Below are 18,778 nucleotides of genomic sequence, written 5' to 3'. Positions count from 1 at the left end.
ACTTGATTAATTATAAAGTCCCTTATATTTTTGAATAATTAGAATGTTTTCTATAACACTCATAATTAAATAGCTTATAAATAAACATTAGAATTCTTATCATCTACTAAACTAAAACACACCCTACGTATAACTTTGAACAAAATTATAAAATATTTAAGTTCTATTTAATAAACTTTGGTTGCTTGAATAATTCATTCACGCCTTTTATAAGTTTAATAAAAAATGTTAAATCTATCTAGTGAACTTATTAATTTAAACCATTTGTGTATATATTATCTATTAACTTTCAATTTGTTCTTATAAAATAAAAATGTATAATTAAATATAATAAAATTTATGATAAATTTAACTAAGGTTAATAATGTTTATGAAACTAAGTAACATGCTTAAAATAAACCTTATGATAGTTAAAATCTATTTAGAAATAGTTTTAAGTTTATAAATCTCTAAATTCCTTCCAAGTCTATCTATTAACTTTATTTTCTTAGAAATATGTATAATTACAATTAAATCAAATTCTTTTTTCCTACACTAATGTAATAACTCAAACTTGATATTATTTTTTTAAAAAAATAGGATAGTAGATTTATTTTGAAAATCAATTATGAACTACGTCTACGATTACTCTAATTCAAACTCAGACGAATTCAAAGGAGATTTCTAAAATACTTCACAATCCTTAAAAAACAAATAACCAACTTTAATATGAACTACGGTACTCTGACTTCCTCATTGCACTAGAGGATACGTAGGCATAGGGTTTTGAAATCCTAGCGAGTATAACCATAAAAAACTAACATTTAAGCTTATATCGATAAAACCATTTTTAGGATATGGGTGAACTTACGTTTACCGTATCTTCAATTTAAAATCTATCAAAACCTAAACCTAGAAGGGGTCCCCTTGAATACAAGGGAGATGAAGGGTGCCTAACACCTTCCCTCCGTCTAACCGGCTCACGAACTAGAATCTCTGAACATTAGGGTAATCCGTTTAATTCCCTTCCCTTAGGATAAAATAAATGGTGGCGACTCTTTACCTTAAAATTTTAGGCCGGTTGCGACAAAGACAATTAAAACACTATAATAGGTTGAAGAGTTGATGACATAACTTATTGCAACATTGAGATGAGGGAAGAGACTTTTGGTCAATTTTACAACATCAGTTGGATAATAAAATTAGTTTTTATGTTGATTTGTATCGATTATTCAAAAGACATGTTCAAGAAGGGAGATACTCTTTCGAGTGTAATGTTTTAGGGTTTAAACCAATAGAAAATGGATGAGTATATGAAATATGTGATATGTCATAGCAACAAAGTTCAATGTTGTTCAGATGTTTACACTCAGGGAATAACTGAAATAAATGTATCATTGTCATTCTTTTTGTCAATGATGATGGTTGTGCATAGGCCAAATTCTTAAATATAACTAATATTAGGCGCGGATTGTTTTATTATGTTCTTAATATAATTAATCCAACAATTAATTGTTGTTGTTTAGATGAAATTGAGGCGAGGACATTTGATGCCCCTTATTGCATCGAACTGATGTGATATTTATAGTTCATAGTCAACATCATGGAGAAATTATTACATGTGGAGACTATAACAATGGACTTAGTTTGATTCTTACCAAGCGTATGTTTCTCCATCATATGTTCCCCAGCCATCTTTTCCTCAACCATATATTCCTCCATGTGATACGCCATGTATGTGTAGTAGGCGATAATTGTTTTCATTGGATTATAATTGATTTGTTCATTGAATAAACACTTTTTTATAGTCAAAATTGCATTCACACTTTTGTATGGTTGGGATTACACTAATATATGTCTATCCTTTGTATGGCATGGATTAAAAATACCTATACAAATACATGTTTATAAATCTTCACTTTTATTATGCTTTTAACATATACTCTTATTTAGGGCTGGAAATGAGTCGAGTCGAGTCGAACTTGCCTCAGCTCAGTTCGACTCGTTAAAAATTGGTCGGGTTCGAGTTCGAGTTCGAGTTTATGACGAACTCTTTTTTCGGCTCAAACTCGACTCGTTAAGAATTGGCTGAGTTTGAGTTCGAGTTCGAGTTTATCTCGAACTTTTTTTTCAAGTCAAACTCGATTTGTTAGAAGTTCACGAACATCTCGATTCAACTCGTTAGGTTTATCTTGTTAGGTTCAACTCGCTTATTTCACGAACTTACAAGTAATTTTTTTAAATTATATAGAAAATATAGAAATAAAATAAAAGTTATAAAATTGAAATTTATACGATTTAATTTTATTTGTATAATTATTTGTAGAAATTTTTTGCTCACTAGAGAATATAAATTATCAATTAAAACTGTTAGATTAAAATAAAATATGATACTAAGATTTAGAGAAAACATTTAAACCTACTCTTAAGGACAATATAATCTACTAATATATAATCGAGTTGACTCATGAACCTAACGAGTCGAACTATGTATAGTTCAAGTTCAGCTCATTTAGTTAACGAACTTAATTTTTAGCTCATACTCAGCTCATTTGGTTCATGAACCTAGTTCAACGATTTAATTTTCGAATCGAATTTCGAACTATTTTCGAGTTAGTTTGGTTCATTGCCAGCCCTACTCTTATTTATCTTTCATTTACTTCAATAGTGGTCATCTAAAAAAGTTTAGGGTTCATGAGAATATCAAACTTTATAACTTCAAAAACAAACTTAATGTTGGGAGGAAATCACAAACGCAACGGAAAATATTCAACAACATAAACTCTCCTAAATATCACATACAACGACAATCAACCAAAAAAATACATCAAACAACACAACACAATTTTATCATGGAAAAACCTCTGTTAACTAGGAGTAAAAAACCACAGGACTCGTAGGCCACTTAAAATCTTCTTCATAATCAACAATGAATACAAACAAGGTTCTCTCTAACACTAGTTAGAGGTATACATCAACATCATCAAGATTTGCAATCAACCTTGGAATACAATAAGAATCATAATAGACAAAACAACCCAAAAACACTAAGAAATTCTGATCTCAAAGATGGACTCGACAGAATCGACTTAGAAAGCTCTGAATCCAATCACCACCGTTCAGAATGTGTTGTTATAAGTCATGAACGTTATTTCAAAATTTCAAGACGATCGGACTGTTGGATTTTGCGCAAGCTCCGATTTCGTGGGACTTGACAATTCTGAAATTGGGGCCACAGGATTTTGATGTGGTTGCTGATTTTTCTCTCTTCTCACTTATTTTCTCTTGTTGTTTTTCAAACTTGATCCCTATTCCTCTTTATTAGATAATAACAAAGGCTTACACACATGGGTCACTAACCCACATCCAATTCGACCTCTCTAAATTGGAGGAAAAGCCCAACACTTAAAAGGCTCTTTGACTATAGTGAATCTAGGAAGATGTTACTGATTAAACACTATGGTCTATCAATAGGTATTTGTGGTTGTTTTATTTTTACCATCCTTCATGTTCATAATAATGAAGATGTAAAGACAATGGTCACCACCTTCCACCGTTACAAACTCAAAGGACTTATTGAGTTAGACACAATGTTAATAAGATCTACCTCTAATATTTTAATTAGCTTAATTTATTCTAAAGGCTTTCATGAAATCATGGCTTGCGTTGAATTTGGTGAAGCTATAACTAGTTTGACTCAACCATGATGACCTACCATAATCTCAAACCAAAACTCTCTTTTGGTTCTTGAGTTTTTTCTAGAAGAAAAATCTCTCTTTAGTTCATGAAGGTCATCCATTAAAATATACACAATGGTTCTTGAGCTCAGCTCAGTTAAAAGCACTATCGGTTTAAGATTAGTCTGGTTAAGATTTTTCCTGATTCATGAGTTCAGCCTGCTAAAAGCTTAGTCAATTCAAGATTAGATAGTACAAAGTATCAACTCAGTTCGTGGTCGACCTATGAAAAACTTTGATTTGATCCTGAGGATAGCCAACTTAAAACTTCATCTTAGTTCGAGATCAGCATATAGAAAAATCTATGTTTGATTTGGAGGATAACCACTATAAGCCTTGCTCGCTGTTTGGTTGGAACTTAGCCTTAAAACTTCATTTCCTTGTATAAGGAGGTTTGTGGACATATTCTTCTAAAAGCTCTCGGTTTATTAGATACTCTTAAGAATAGTTCGTAGGGACAGGAGTAGGTCAATTTAGGATGAATATGTATAAATATATGGTGTACCTCTCTATCCCTTATCGCTTTACTTTATTGTATTTCCTTTGGTTTTTCGCTATTTATTTAATTATTTGATTTAGAGTATTTCAAACTCTGATTTTACAAATAATTTTTTTTTCAACCAAATTTTTTCAAACCTCCATAATTCACCCCCTCTCTTGTGTATGGAGTTACATGTCGAACAAATCTTACTACTTGGCCGAATAGACTTTCCCTTCTGATCACATCCTGGTGGATGATATCTATTTCAAATCATATAGTGAATACCTTTTGACACGACCATTGGAGGTGATATATTGGTATTCTTGATCGTTGGCATGTGGGTCTCGACTTATGTATCCACATCTGCAGGAGTGAGTACTATGGAAATTTGGGTATCTACGGGGTATACCTAAGGACCCTACAGTTGTTGTTCCTGCTACTGACCTCCACATATATATTGGTGCGATATTTGGGGGCTACGGTGATTATCTGGTGCCAGAGGATGTACGTAGTGTACCAGCTTCTCGTCTATGGAGTATGGTATATGATTACATCTAATAGTTGTATATAGTGTCTCATTCTTACATGATATCAAATCCCAAAGGAGATCCCTTAAGCCAGCTCATCAAGAGTTACTAGAAGAGGAACATACAAGGGTGGGTCATGTCGTGGATGTACTGCATATATGTCAGTATTGTTATTATTATAAGAGAGGTCATAGCTAGAGGATAGTTTCAGATAGGCACTCCTAATAGGATTGCTCTATAGAAAATATTAGCAGAGGGGTCATAATACTTTCCATGCGTTTGTTTGGATTTGGAAATCCAAATCCACCCCATTATTCTAAATAAAGACCCAAGCAATGCGTAAAATAATGTCCAGTGGTGTGTCAGAATTTTGAACTCCGAATTCATCCTTTTGTTTAACACACAAGCGAAACATATAGGCAATATTGTTATAGGGAATAGTCTGAATATTGAAATTCGAATATATTTTTCACTTGGATGGGGGTGACTTTCTAATGAAGAGATTTGATAAATGAATGGTGCGTCCATATTTCAATCCTTGGACAGTGCAAAAGGACATATTTTATTTTCCATAAAATTATTAAACATATGGAATGTACTGAACATATCCTATGCTTTTATACATTTTTGGTTAGGCTCTAATTCGACATAATAGATTTTACAATCCTAGCCTAACCGAAATTATCTGATATTACCTAATTTAATTTAGGGAATTTCTCATTACACCTATATAAGATAGAAAAACACCTCTAAAATCTCTAAAATACCCTTCGGATATGCATATCCAAAGGCACCCTTTTCACATTTTAAGATGTTTCGGATATGCATGTCCAAAAACACCCTAAACTAGTTTCGGATATGCACATGCGAAATGTGCTTTGAGTATTTCATTTTTTTAAAAAAAATTACATTGTTATAATCGTAGTAACTAAATTTAATACATTTTTATCCGATAAAATGTAATGGAAATAAAAAGTACGTAGACTAATTAAAATATAGTAATCGTTGTTCTGATAATTGCAAAATGTTGAAATATTACAACATCAAAAAAGAGTCATAAAACATAGGCTACTACTATTATTGAGTGTGCTTAATCCCAACCCCCTGCGACCTCCTCTACCTCCTATATGTCGCGGCACTGGACGCCTCACTGACCATCCTCTGCACTATAGAAACCACCTCTGCACCTCACTCCTAAATGTTCGCTATGTCCAATGCCTCCTGCCCAATCATTTGTATCCGCTGGCATATCGGCAGGAGATCACTGGTATGGTCATCCTCTGCCTACTTATTCTCCAAGAGCTCCTAATGCGCTGGCCTAGGTGGACGTCTTGGAGCATCGGGTGTCATAATATGATCTGACACTTGATAAAACTATGTCATGTATCCATTTACACATTGCCAGCTCTCAGAGGCCCGCATACTTTGATACTCCTCTGGCACCAAATGATGCTCCCAATCCTGAAAGATAATAGTAATATCTCGGCGGGTAATGATGTCAGGAGCAGCCACAAATGGAGACCTAGGTATCATCTGCACGCGCCCAAAGTGTCGGATGCACTGCTCCGACAGATATCTGACCATGGTGTTGGTCCCATATGACAACCATATGGAATATAACGAGATGCGGTCGAAGGGGACAACCTCCTGGTAATCACAGAAGGGTGTCCAGTTGATGTCATCGTGAGCAGTACGATTGAGGTATACCCGATATGGCCCCACTTTCTCATTCCCCCTTTGGAGGACATATCGTGTAGTCCTAGGCATGTCGTCGATGTATAACGAATCAGGATTATAGCCATGAATGTGGTTGAAGTAAGCGATGATCCCGCTTTGAAACACAAATATAAAAATATGTTAGTACAACTTGATAAATAACAGATTAAATGTGATATAATCAAAAAATAAATGTACCGTGAGGAGTGTGCAAGATCCAGTTAACTGTCTGGTCCTCAAATTGCATGCTTCATTCAGCTTCTGGTATAGCTATACCACAATGGCGGTCCCCCAGTTCCACTCATGAACTATACTCAAATCCATAAAGTACCAGAGGTATGTCACGTCCACGTACGTTGTACTTTTGTCCACAAAGAGGGATGTGCCAACCAAGAACATGAACCAACACCGCAGAGCATAACCGCGGTGGTACTCAACAAAAATCGCATTCTCCTCATCCTCGACCTTAGCTGCCGCCACCAAATGGTGCTCAAAAATCTATTTCAGGGTGGAGAACCTGACATGAGCCCCATTCGCCGTCCAACACTCAGAATCAGCCATAAATGACTTCATACCCAGATAATCAACAATTCACTCGATGGCCTCAACCCTCTGTATCTGGAAATGGTCCAGCAACCTCCCTCTGATAGGAAGGTGGAGCAAACAAGCCACATCATGAAGTGTGATTATCAACTCCTCAACAGGAAAGTGGAAAAAAAACGTCTCCTTGTGCCACCTTTCGGAAAATGCCCCCTGCATGTCGTGGCTAATGGTAACATATTCGGTACAACATTATCTACCAAGTCCGGATCTAGGAACAGCATCATTAAACCACTCAGACTGTGGTTTAAAGAGATCAAATATTTTTCGCGAATGGTTCACGGATTTTATGGGCATCCGTTCCTGTCAAAACAAAAAAAAATTAACAATGTTAGTTGTTATTGGATCATGAATCAACTGTTTAAATTCATTTAAAATATAAGTAAGTAAATCGTTTAAATTAAAAATTGCAATAAAAAACAACCTCGTCGTCCCAAATATGTCGAGCGGCATGGTCGTGAGTAAATCAAGACGGACTTGTCAAACGGTCCTCCTGGGTAGCCGCCCTCCTGTGCATCATGTACATCGTCCTGAGCATCCTCGTCGTGCTCAGGGTGAACCTCCTCCTCCAGACTAACCTCACGAGCGGAAGATGCCCGAGACAAGCGACTCCTCGGTGAAAATGAGGATCATGTAGGCGCCTCCTCCACTTGAACTTGGATTTTTTCCCGTCTCCGAGCCACTCCTTGCTACGCGGCTCTCTCGCGCCGAGCCGAGACTGTCTGGGTTAGCTTCCCTGTCTTATTCGATCGGTCGGTGCCTGGTTGTCTGTCATTTTCTTGAAAAAATACCACTGGTTAATAAGAGTTAAAGTTTAAGTATGAAACAAAAAAGAAAATAAAAAACAACTCAGAGCACATTTCGCAAGTGCATATCCGAAACTGGTAAGAGGGGATTTCGGATATGCACTTCTGAAATAACCTGCAAACAACCTTTTTTAGAAACTTCCATTTCTTACCCTAACTCATCGAAAATCCATTTTTTTTACATCAAAACACCAACATTGAACTACAATAAGATCAACCTACACATTATCATAAAATCTAACAACCCTAAATTCTAACTTTGAGCTTGAGGTAAGTGTTAGAACAAGATTTGTTCTGATCAATTATCTTAGTTTTGATGATAACAATAATATGAATTTTGCTTAAGATTATATGGTACTCTAATCCAATGCAATTTCCTTTTCAGGAAATATATAAAGAGTACGCATAATTCAGCGCTCAGAAGCTTTGTCTCAAAGGGTTCAGCATGCAACATCAGAACATGGTCTGGCAAGACATCAAAAGATGGTCGAAGCAGAATCAGAACATGGGTCTATGGAAGCATCAGAAGAACAAGAGAACAGAAGCACTGAAGTTCTGATGGTATCACGCTCAGAAGCACTTCAAGGTCAGAAGATCAGAAGATGCTATGCACCAAGCTGTTTGACTCTGATGATATTCAAACGTTGTATTCACAAACATCAGATCAGAAGGAAGTACAAGTGGCAGGCTACGCTGACTGACAAAAGGAACGTTAAAAGCTACTAAAGGCTACGTCAGTAGACACAGCGTGAACAAGGCTCGAGGTAGTTGACAAAAGCGTATAACATTAAATGCGATGCTGTACGGAACACGCAAAGCATTAAATGCATTCAACGGTCATCTTCTCCAACGCCTATAAATATGAAGTTCTGATGAGAAGCAAGGTTAACGATCCTGAACAAGAACAACTCAAATTAACTTGCTGAAACGCTGTTCAAATCAAAACTCAGAATCTTCATCTTCATCAAAGCTCACTACATTGCTGTTGTAATATATTAGTGAGATTAAGCTTAAACGTTAAGAGAAATATCACAGTTGTGATTATCGCTTTTAAGAAGCATTTGTAATACTCTTAGAATGACATTAAGTTGTAAGGAACTAGAGTGATCGTGTGGATCAGAATACTCTAGGAAGTCTTAGGAGTGAACTAAGCAGGTTGTAACTAGAGTGATCGTGTGGATCAGTAGACTCTAGAAAAGTCTTAGAGGGTATCTAAGCAGTTGTTCCTGGAGTGATCAGTGTGTGATCAGAAGACTCTGGAAGACTTAGTTGCTGACTAAGTGGAGAACCATTGTAATCCGTGCGATTAGTGAATTAAATCCTCAGTTGAGGTAAATCATCTCTGCGGGGGTGGACTGGAGTAGTTTAGTTAACAACGAACCAGGATAAAAATAACTGTGCAATTTATTTTTATCTGTCAAGTTTTTTAAAGCTACACTTATTCAAACCCCCCCTTTCTAAGTGTTTTTCTATCCTTCAATTGGCATCAGAGCGCCGGTTCTAAGGTGCAAGCACTTAACCGTGTTTAGAAAAGATTCAGGAAGAGAAAAACGCTTCAGTAAAAGATGGTTGATGAAAGTGAAAAGTCTACACCTGCATCTACATCTGGCTCTGCTGAGCAATACAACGGTAACAATGGTTATACTAGACCGCCGGTATTTGATGGTGAAAACTTTGAATACTGGAAAGATAAACTGGAAAGTTACTTTCTGGGTCTAGATGGTGATCTATGGGATCTTCTGATGGATGGTTACAAACATCCAGTAAATGCCAGAGGCGTAAAGCTGACAAGGCAAGAAATGAATGATGATCAGAAGAAGCTTTTCAGGAATCATCATAAATGCAGAACTGTTTTGCTGAATGCTATCTCTCATGCTGAGTATGAGAAGATATCTAACAGGGAAACGGCCTATGACATATATGAGTCCTTGAAAATGACTCATGAAGGAAATGCTCAAGTCAAGGAGACTAAAGCTCTAGCTTTAATCCAGAAGTATGAAGCCTTCAAGATGGAGGATGATGAAGACATTGAAAAGATGTTTTCAAGATTTCAAACTCTTACTGCTGGATTGAGAGTTCTTGACAAGGGATACACCAAGGCTGATCACGTGAAGAAGATTATCAGAAGCTTACCCAGAAGATGGGGCCCTATGGTGACTGCATTCAAGATTGCAAAGAATCTGAATGAAGTTTCTCTGGAAGAGCTTATCAGTGCCTTGAGAAGTCATGAAATAGAGCTGGACGCAAATGAGCCTCAAAAGAAAGGTAAGTCTATTGCATTAAAATCCAATATCAAGAAATGCACTAACGCTTTTCAGGCTAGAGAAGAAGATCCTGAAGAATCAGAATCTGAAGAAGAAGATGAACTGTCTTTGATCTCCAGAAGGCTAAATCAACTCTGGAAGACCAAGCAAAGGAAGTTCAGAGGCTTCAGAAGTTCAAAGAAATTTGAACGTGGAGAATCTTCTGATGACAGAAGATTTGACAAGAAGAAGGTCATGTGCTATGAATGCAATGAGCCTGGACACTACAAGAATGAATGTCCAAATCTTCAGAAGGAAAATCCCAAGAAGAAGTTTCATAAGAAGAAAGGTCTTATGGCAACCTGGGATGAGTCAGAAGATGATTCAGACTCTAAAGATGAGCAGGCCAACTGTGCGCTGATGGCGACAGAAGATGACGAATCAGAATCTACATCAGAATCAGATTCTGAAGAGGTATTTTCTGAACTTACTAGAGATGAGTTAGTTTCCGGTCTAACTGAACTTCTGGAACTCAAGTCTCAGATCAGTCTCAAATACAAAAAGCTGAAAAAGCTATTTGAATTTGAAACAAAGAAGCTTGAGTTGGAGAATTCTGAATTAAAAGAAAAACTTTTAAAATTATCCAATAATGTTGGATCTCCTTCTGATTCAAAACAATCCACTCCTAGTCTAAACCATATTCTGAAAGAATATGATTTAAGTTTCAGGAAGTTCTTATCTAGAAGTATTGGCAGAAGTCAGCTAGCTTCTATGATATATGCTGTGTCTGGAAACAAAAGAGTTGGCATTGGTTTTGAGGGTGAAACCCCATACAAACTTGAACCTGTTGATGAAATGAAACTCACATACAAGCCATTGTATGATCAGTTCAAGTATGGCCACTCCCATGATATTAGGCACACTTCACATGCTCAAAGTTTTCACATAACACACACCAAAAAGCATGTGACACAACCTAGGAAATATCATGAAACTCACATTAAAAATTATCATGCTGTTCCTCCTTTTGCTTACAATGTTAAACCCAAGTTCAATCAGAACTTGAGAAAATCTAACAAGAAAGGACCCAAGAAAATGTGGGTACCTAAGGATAAGATTATTCCTATTGCAGATATCCTTGACTGCAAAAAGGACAAAGCACAACATGTCATGGTACCTGGACTCTGGATGCTCACGACACATGACAGGAAGAAGGTCTATGTTCCAAGACCTGGTGCTTAAGTCTGGAGGAGAAGTCAAGTTTGGAGGAGATCAGAAGGGCAAGATAATTGGCTCTGGAACAATAAAGTCTGGTAACTCTCCTTCCATTTCTAATGTACTTCTTGTAGAAGGATTAACACATAACCTCTTATCTATCAGTCAATTGAGTGACAATGGTTATGATATACAGGCAAGAGGAAGAACAACATTTATAAGACAGATCTGCAAGATCTTTTGAGTCAGAAGGTGACTTGTCTTATGTCTGTTTCTGAAGAGCAGTGGGTCTGGCACAGAAGACTAGGTCATGCTAGTTTGAGAAAGATTTCTCAGATTAACAAACTGAATCTGGTCAGAGGACTCCCTAATCTGAAATTCAAATCAGATGCTCTTTGTGAAGCATGTCAGAAGGGCAAGTTCTCCAAACCTGCATTCAAGTCCAAGAATGTTGTTTCTACCTCAAGGCCATTAGAACTCTTGCACATTGATCTGTTTGGCCCAGTCAAAACAGCATCTGTCAGAGGGAAGAAATATGGATTAGTCATCGTAGATGATTATAGTCGCTGGACATGGGTAAAATTCTTGAAACACAAGGATGAGACTCATTCAGTGTTCTTTGATTTCTGCATTCAGATTCAATCTGAAAAAGAGTGTAAAATCATAAAGGTCAGAAGTGATCATGGTGGTGAATTTGAGAACAGATCCTTTGAAGAATTCTTCAAAGAAAATGGTATTGCCCATGATTTCTCTTGTCCTAGAACTCCACAGCAAAATGGAGTTGTAGAACGAAAGAATAGGACTCTGCAAGAAATGGCCAGAACCATGATCAATGAAACCAATATGGCTAAGCATTTCTGGGCAGAAGCAATAAACACTGCATGCTATATTCAGAATAGAATCTCTATCAGACCTATTCTAAATAAGACTCCCTATGAATTGTGGAAGAATAGAAAGCCCAACATTTCATATTTCCATCCTTTTGGATGTGTATGCTTTATTCTGAACACTAAAGATCATCTTGGTAAGTTTGATTCCAAAGCTCAAAAATGTTTCCTTCTTGGATATTCTGAACGCTCAAAAGGCTACAGAGTATACAATACTGAAACATTGATTGTAGAAGAATCAATCAATATCAGGTATGATGATAAGCTTGGTTCTGAAAAACCAAAGCAGTTTGATAATTTTGCAGATTGTGATATTGATATATCAGAAGTTGTTGAGCCAAGAAGCAACGCATCAGAAGCAGAGCTTCTCAGAAGCAAAGAATCTGAAAATCAAGTATCAGCTTCTCTGGAGAATCTAAGCATGTCTGAAGAACCATCTGTCAGAAGATCATCCAGACTCATCTCTGGTCATTCAGAAGATGTCATTCTTGGAAAGAAGGATGATCCAATCAGAACAAGAGCATTCCTTAAGAACAATGCAGATTGTCAATTAGGTCTTGTATCTTTGATCGAGCCAACTTCTGTTGATCATGCTCTAGAAGATCCAGACTGGATAATTGCTATGCAAGAAGAATTGAATCAGTTTACAAGGAATGATGTTTGGGATCTTGTTCCTAGACCAGATGGATTCAATATAATCGGCACAAAATGGGTCTTCAGAAACAAGCTCAGTGAGAAAGGTGAAGTGGTAAGGAACAAAGCCAGACTGGTGGCTCAGGGTTATAGTCAGCAAGAAGGGATTGACTATACAGAAACCTTTGCACCAGTGGCCAGGTTAGAATCTATTCGTCTATTAATTTCATTTGCCACTCAACATAACATCACTCTCTATCAAATGGATGTTAAGAGTGCCTTCTTAAATGGTTATATAGATGAAGAAGTTTATGTCCATCAACCTCCTGGTTTTGAAGACTCTATGTCTCCTAATCATGTTTTTAAACTTAAGAAATCATTGTATGGATTGAAACAGGCTCCCAGAGCTTGGTATGAACGCTTAAGTTCTTTCCTTCTGGATAATGGTTTCACTAGAGGAAAAGTGGACACTACTCTCTTTTGTAAAACCTTTAAAAGGGATATTTTAATTTGTCAAATATATGTAGATGATATTATTCTTGGAACATCTAATGCTACACTTGGAAAGGAGTTTGCTGAGTCTATGCAGGCTGAGTTTGAAATGAGCATGATGGGAGAACTCAAGTATTTCCTTGGAATACAAATAAATCAAACATCAGAAGGAACGTATGTTCACCAAACCAAGTATGTGAAGGAACTTATGAAGAAGTTTAATCTTCTAGACTGCAAAGAAGCCAAAACTCCTATGCATCCAACATGCATCCTAGGTAAGGATGAGGTAAGTAAGAAGGTAGATCAGAAGTTATACAGAGGTATGATCGGATCTCTTCTATATCTGACTGCTTCTAGACCTGACATTTTGTTCAGTGTTTGTTTGTGTGCTAGATTCCAATCAGACCCTAGAGAATATCATTTAACTGCTGTTAAGAGAATTCTAAGGTATCTGAAAGGTACTACTAATGTTGGCTTAGTTTACAGAAAATCTAAAGAATACAACTTAGTAGGATTCTGCGATGCTGATTATGCTGGAGACAAAATTGAAAGAAAAAGTACTTCAGGAAGTTGCCAATTTCTTGGAAGTCATTTGATCTCCTGGTACAGCAAGAAGCAAGCAACTATTGCTCTATCAACAACAGAAGCAGAATATGTCGCTGCTGCTGGTTGTAGTACACAGATGCTCTGGATGAAGAGTCAGCTAGAAGATTATCAGATATTTGAGAGTAACATTCCTATATTCTGTGATAATACTTCTGCTATATGTTTATCTAAGAATCCTATTCTTCATTCAAAAGCTAAACATATTGAAATTAAACATCATTTCATAAGGGACTATGTTCAGAAGGGTGTTATATCTTTAAACTTTGTTGATACAGACCATCAATGGGCTGATATCTTTACAAAACCCCTGGCTGAAGATAGGTTTAAGTTCATTCTGAAGAACATCAGTATGGATTTATGCCCAGAATGAGAAGATGAGAAGTTCTTATGTATGAGTATCTTCTGAAATGAAAATGGATTATTTTTTATATATCAGAAGTTCTGATTGAAATCTTTTAGAAATTATGATTCGGTTATTACTAACGTTTCATTGTCTAAGTTGATTCAGAACCTCTTTTAAAGCAAAACAGCTGTTACGTTTTTATCTCGGGATGGTAAACCTGTCGTTACTATTCATGGATAAACGTGCGTGCAGTTGAAGGGACGCCGACCATAGGTAACTGTGCTAGTCACCTCATTTGTCTTTATTATCTCTCCTCACGTCACGTAACATTAAATGCTATTCATCATTAGTTTCATTTTATTTTCTTTTAAATACTCTTCAAACACTTCTCCTTCCCTCTCATATTTTCTCTATTCACTCTATCTTTTTGCATTCATATCAAACCCTACCTGTTCATTTTCTGCAAATCCATCATGAACTCCTCATCAAGCCCAGGAAATCATGAAAATGATCAAAACAACAAGAGAAAAGCTGTTGAAACATCACCTTCCAAACCCAAAAAGATAAAAATCACCTATGATCCTCTCAAGGTGAATCCATTTGAAGCAATGTTATCTGGAAACTATTCCAGACGTGTGTTTCAACCCCCTGGTGAAAGCCCTCCATCATCTCCATCTTCTTCCTCATCTTGTTTCCTTCTAGACTCAACCTCCTCTTCATCTAACCTTTCCTCTCCCTTAACCCATTCCGAAGAAATCTCTTCATCTTCACCCGCTGAGAATGTTGTCTCTGATAAAGATTGTGGCAGATCTGCATCAGAACCAAGTCTCCCTGACCCCTCGCCTGGAAGCCCAAGAAGCAGTCAATGAGGCGTTTCACTCCTTCATGGCATGCTGGCACAGACTTTGTCTTAGCTAGGGTCTTAGGCTTTGGTCTTTGTAGTTTTCTTTTTCTTGTTGCATCTGCTTGTTAAACATCTTCATGTAATATCTTTTGATTAACAATGAAAAGTTTCTTTGCTTTTACATTCCAGTGTTTTTATTTGTCGTTTTATTCATCTGAAACTTTTGAAATATTCTTTTTGATGACATGACAAAAAGGGGGAGAAGATAAATGATAAATGATTTGATTAATCTATCAGTTGCTGGGTACAGCTCCCACACATTTACTAACAAGAACTGCAAGTTCTATATGGTTTAAGTGTTTTGCAGGTATAGAGAAGTGAAGAGAATCTTCAAAGCAAACACAAGAAGCAAAACCATGGAAACTGAAGCAAGCCGAGTGCTGTCAAGCTTCAGAGATCAGAAGCAAGAAAGAAGAATGAATCAGAAGCACTGATAATAGAATTTGATCCATATTTGTCTATTTGCTTTGACAAAATTCTATTTGCTCTGATATATTATTTGCTCTGATACATTATTTTAGCCTATATGGCTCTGATACATATAATGTGTTCGAATATACATTTTATGTTCTGACTCGTTCATGCTGACTTTTGTCGTTTAGTTTTTGTTCTGTAACATTTCAGGATGTAGAGATGCTCTGATGATGCTCTGGTACATTCAACAATGTTCTGATACAAATCTAGCATGAAGTGATGTTGGTAGAAATTCAAAGCTCTGAAGCTATCCGAGGGAAGCAGAAATCAGAAGCTGCGAATGTTCTAAAGATCCAGAAAACTCAAGTTCTGAAGCTGTCCTAAATGGAAGCAGAAATCAGAAGCTGTGAATGTTCAGAAGATCAAAGAAATTCAAGTTCTGAAGCTGTCCTAGATGGAAGCAGAAGTCAGAAGCTGTGAATGTTCAGAAGATCAAAGAAATTCAAGTTCTGAAGCTGTCCTAGATGGAAGCAGGAATCAGAAGCTGTGAGTGTTCTAGGGATCTAAAGAAATTCTAGTTCTGAAGCTGTCCAATGGAAGCAGAAGTCAGAAGCTATGAATTCTCTAAAGACAAAAGCTCATATGATCGTCTCTACCGAAATAATCAGGGAAGTCTTTTATTAAAGTTCTTCGAGTATTTATTTCAGGGGGAGATTATTTATCTCAGGGGGAGATTGTTAATCTCAGGGGGAGACATATTCATATGCTTATGCTATAGCTGTGTAATTTGTCTTTTGTCATCTATTCTTTCTGATCGCAAATTCATATCATTTATATATGTTTTTTGTCATCATCAAAAAGGGGGAGATTGTTAGAACAAGATTTGTTCTGATCAATTATCTTAGTTTTGATGATAACAATAATATGAATTTTGCTTAAGATTATATGGTACTCTAATCCAATGCAATTTCCTTTTCAGGAAATATATAAAGAGTACGCATAATTCAGCGCTCAGAAGCTTTGTCTCAAAGGGTTCAGCATGCAACATCAGAACATGGTCTGGCAAGACATCAGAAGATGGTCGAAGCAGAATCAGAACATGGGTCTATGGAAGCATCAGAAGAACAAGAGAACAGAAGCACTGAAGTTCTGATGGTATCACGCTCAGAAGCACTTCAAGGTCAGAAGATCAGAAGATGCTATGCACCAAGCTGTTTGACTCTGATGATATTCAAACGTTGTATTCACAAACATCAGATCAGAAGGAAGTACAAGTGGCAGGCTACGCTGACTGACAAAAGGAACGTTAAAAGCTACTAAAGGCTACGTCAGTAGACACAGCGTGAACAAGGCTCGAGGTAGTTGACAAAAGCGTATAACATTAAATGCGATGCTGTACGGAACACGCAAAGCATTAAATGCATTCAACGGTCATCTTCTCCAACGCCTATAAATATGAAGTTCTGATGAGAAGCAAGGTTAACGATCCTGAACAAGAACAACTCAAATTAACTTGCTGAAACGCTGTTCAAATCAAAACTCAGAATCTTCATCTTCATCAAAGCTCACTACATTGCTGTTGTAATATATTAGTGAGATTAAGCTTAAACGTTAAGAGAAATATCACAGTTGTGATTATCGCTTTTAAGAAGCATTTGTAATACTCTTAGAATTACATTAAGTTGTAAGGAACTAGAGTGATCGTGTGGATCAGAATACTCTAGGAAGTCTTAGGAGTGAACTAAGCAGGTTGTAACTAGAGTGATCGTGTGGATCAGTAGACTCTAGAAAAGTCTTAGAGGGTATCTAAGCAGTTGTTCCTGGAGTGATCAGTGTGTGATCAGAAGACTCTGGAAGACTTAGTTGCTGACTAAGTGGAGAACCATTGTAATCCGTGCGATTAGTGGATTAAATCCTCAGTTGAGGTAAATCATCTCTGCAGGGGTGGACTGGAGTAGTTTAGTTAACAACGAACCAGGATAAAAATAACTGTGCAATTTATTTTTATCTGTCAAGTTTTTTAAAGCTACACTTATTCAAACCCCCCCTTTCTAAGTGTTTTTCTATCCTTCAGTAAGGGTATTGAAAACTTACAAATTGGTTGAGCTTTGAGTTGATGTTGGAATGCTTGAATGGAGGTTGTGGAGTGTGAATCTTCAATAGAACTTTCGGTAAAAATGTATTCTTGTTACTGTATGTAGTATTTGGTGTATTTGGTGTTTGAAGAGAATGCAAGGAGTGAGGGTGTCTGTTTTCTTTTTCTGAAATAACGACTTATTTCGGATATGCATCTTCGAAGACACTTTTTTTATTTTTAAAAATGATTTAGCATATGCATATCCAAAATCACACTTTTTGTGTAAAATAGGGCGACTTCGGATATGCATATCCGAAATGTATGAGTATTTTGGGGTTTTCACCAATGGTCTATGAGGAAATGGGTGTAATGAGAATTTCCTTTAATTTAATAAGAAAATTTCTTTATGCACCCATATAGGGTGAAAAATACCCCTAATATTCCCAAAATATCCTTCGAATATGTATATCTGAAGGCACCCTTATCACGTTGTTACTGATTTCGGAAATGCATATCCGAAATCACCTTTCTTTAAACTTTTTTCATTTAGACGTTGGATTTAAAATGTCAAGTGTTTTTTTGGATATGCATATCCGAAAAAACTCCTCCCAAAAAAATTAGAATATTGGTTAATTCAAATATGCATATCCGAAATATCTCAATATTTCAAAAAAATTGATTTTATTTTAAAATAATATTTATTTATAATATAATTAGAGTGAGTTATTATTAATAAAAAATAACTTAAATATAAATTATTATAAGAAATAAAAATATTAAATAAAACTTTAATTTATATAGGAGTATTTTAATTTATAAGCATTATAATTTTTAATTTATATTATTTTTTTAATTTAATTTTATATGAAAATAATATGTTGATTTAAATATTTAATTATCAAATGGTACATATTTAATTATATATCTTGATTAAATTCGTATATATTTAATTATATATTTTGATTAATACAATTAATTATACTATTAATACAAGTAACTTACATTGATTTTAATTTTTTAATAAATATTGAGTTATTTCAGATGTGCATATCTGAAAAATCCTAAGACCAAAAATTAAGTTATTTCGGATATGCATATCTGAAAAATCTCAAGACCAA

At 36.0% G+C, this 18,778-nt stretch overlaps 1 protein-coding gene across 1 annotated transcript; it reads right to left on the bottom strand.

Moving 5' to 3' along the window:
* Positions 1-6,098: 6,098 nt before the first annotated feature.
* Positions 6,099-7,001, bottom strand: LOC131639056 (uncharacterized). The gene is made up of 2 exons (XM_058909571.1): positions 6,958-7,001; positions 6,099-6,555 (listed from the first exon to the last, which is right to left on the bottom strand). The coding sequence occupies exons 1-2, from the start codon at positions 6,999-7,001 to the stop codon at positions 6,099-6,101; spliced, it is 501 nt and encodes a 166-aa protein (XP_058765554.1).
* Positions 7,002-18,778: the final 11,777 nt, after the last annotated feature.

The sequence above is a fragment of the Vicia villosa genome, unplaced genomic scaffold (assembly GCF_029867415.1).
Source record: "Vicia villosa cultivar HV-30 ecotype Madison, WI unplaced genomic scaffold, Vvil1.0 ctg.002525F_1_1, whole genome shotgun sequence".
NCBI classification, from domain to species: Eukaryota; Viridiplantae; Streptophyta; class Magnoliopsida; order Fabales; family Fabaceae; genus Vicia; species Vicia villosa.
This window is presented reverse-complemented; position numbering and strand designations above follow the sequence as displayed.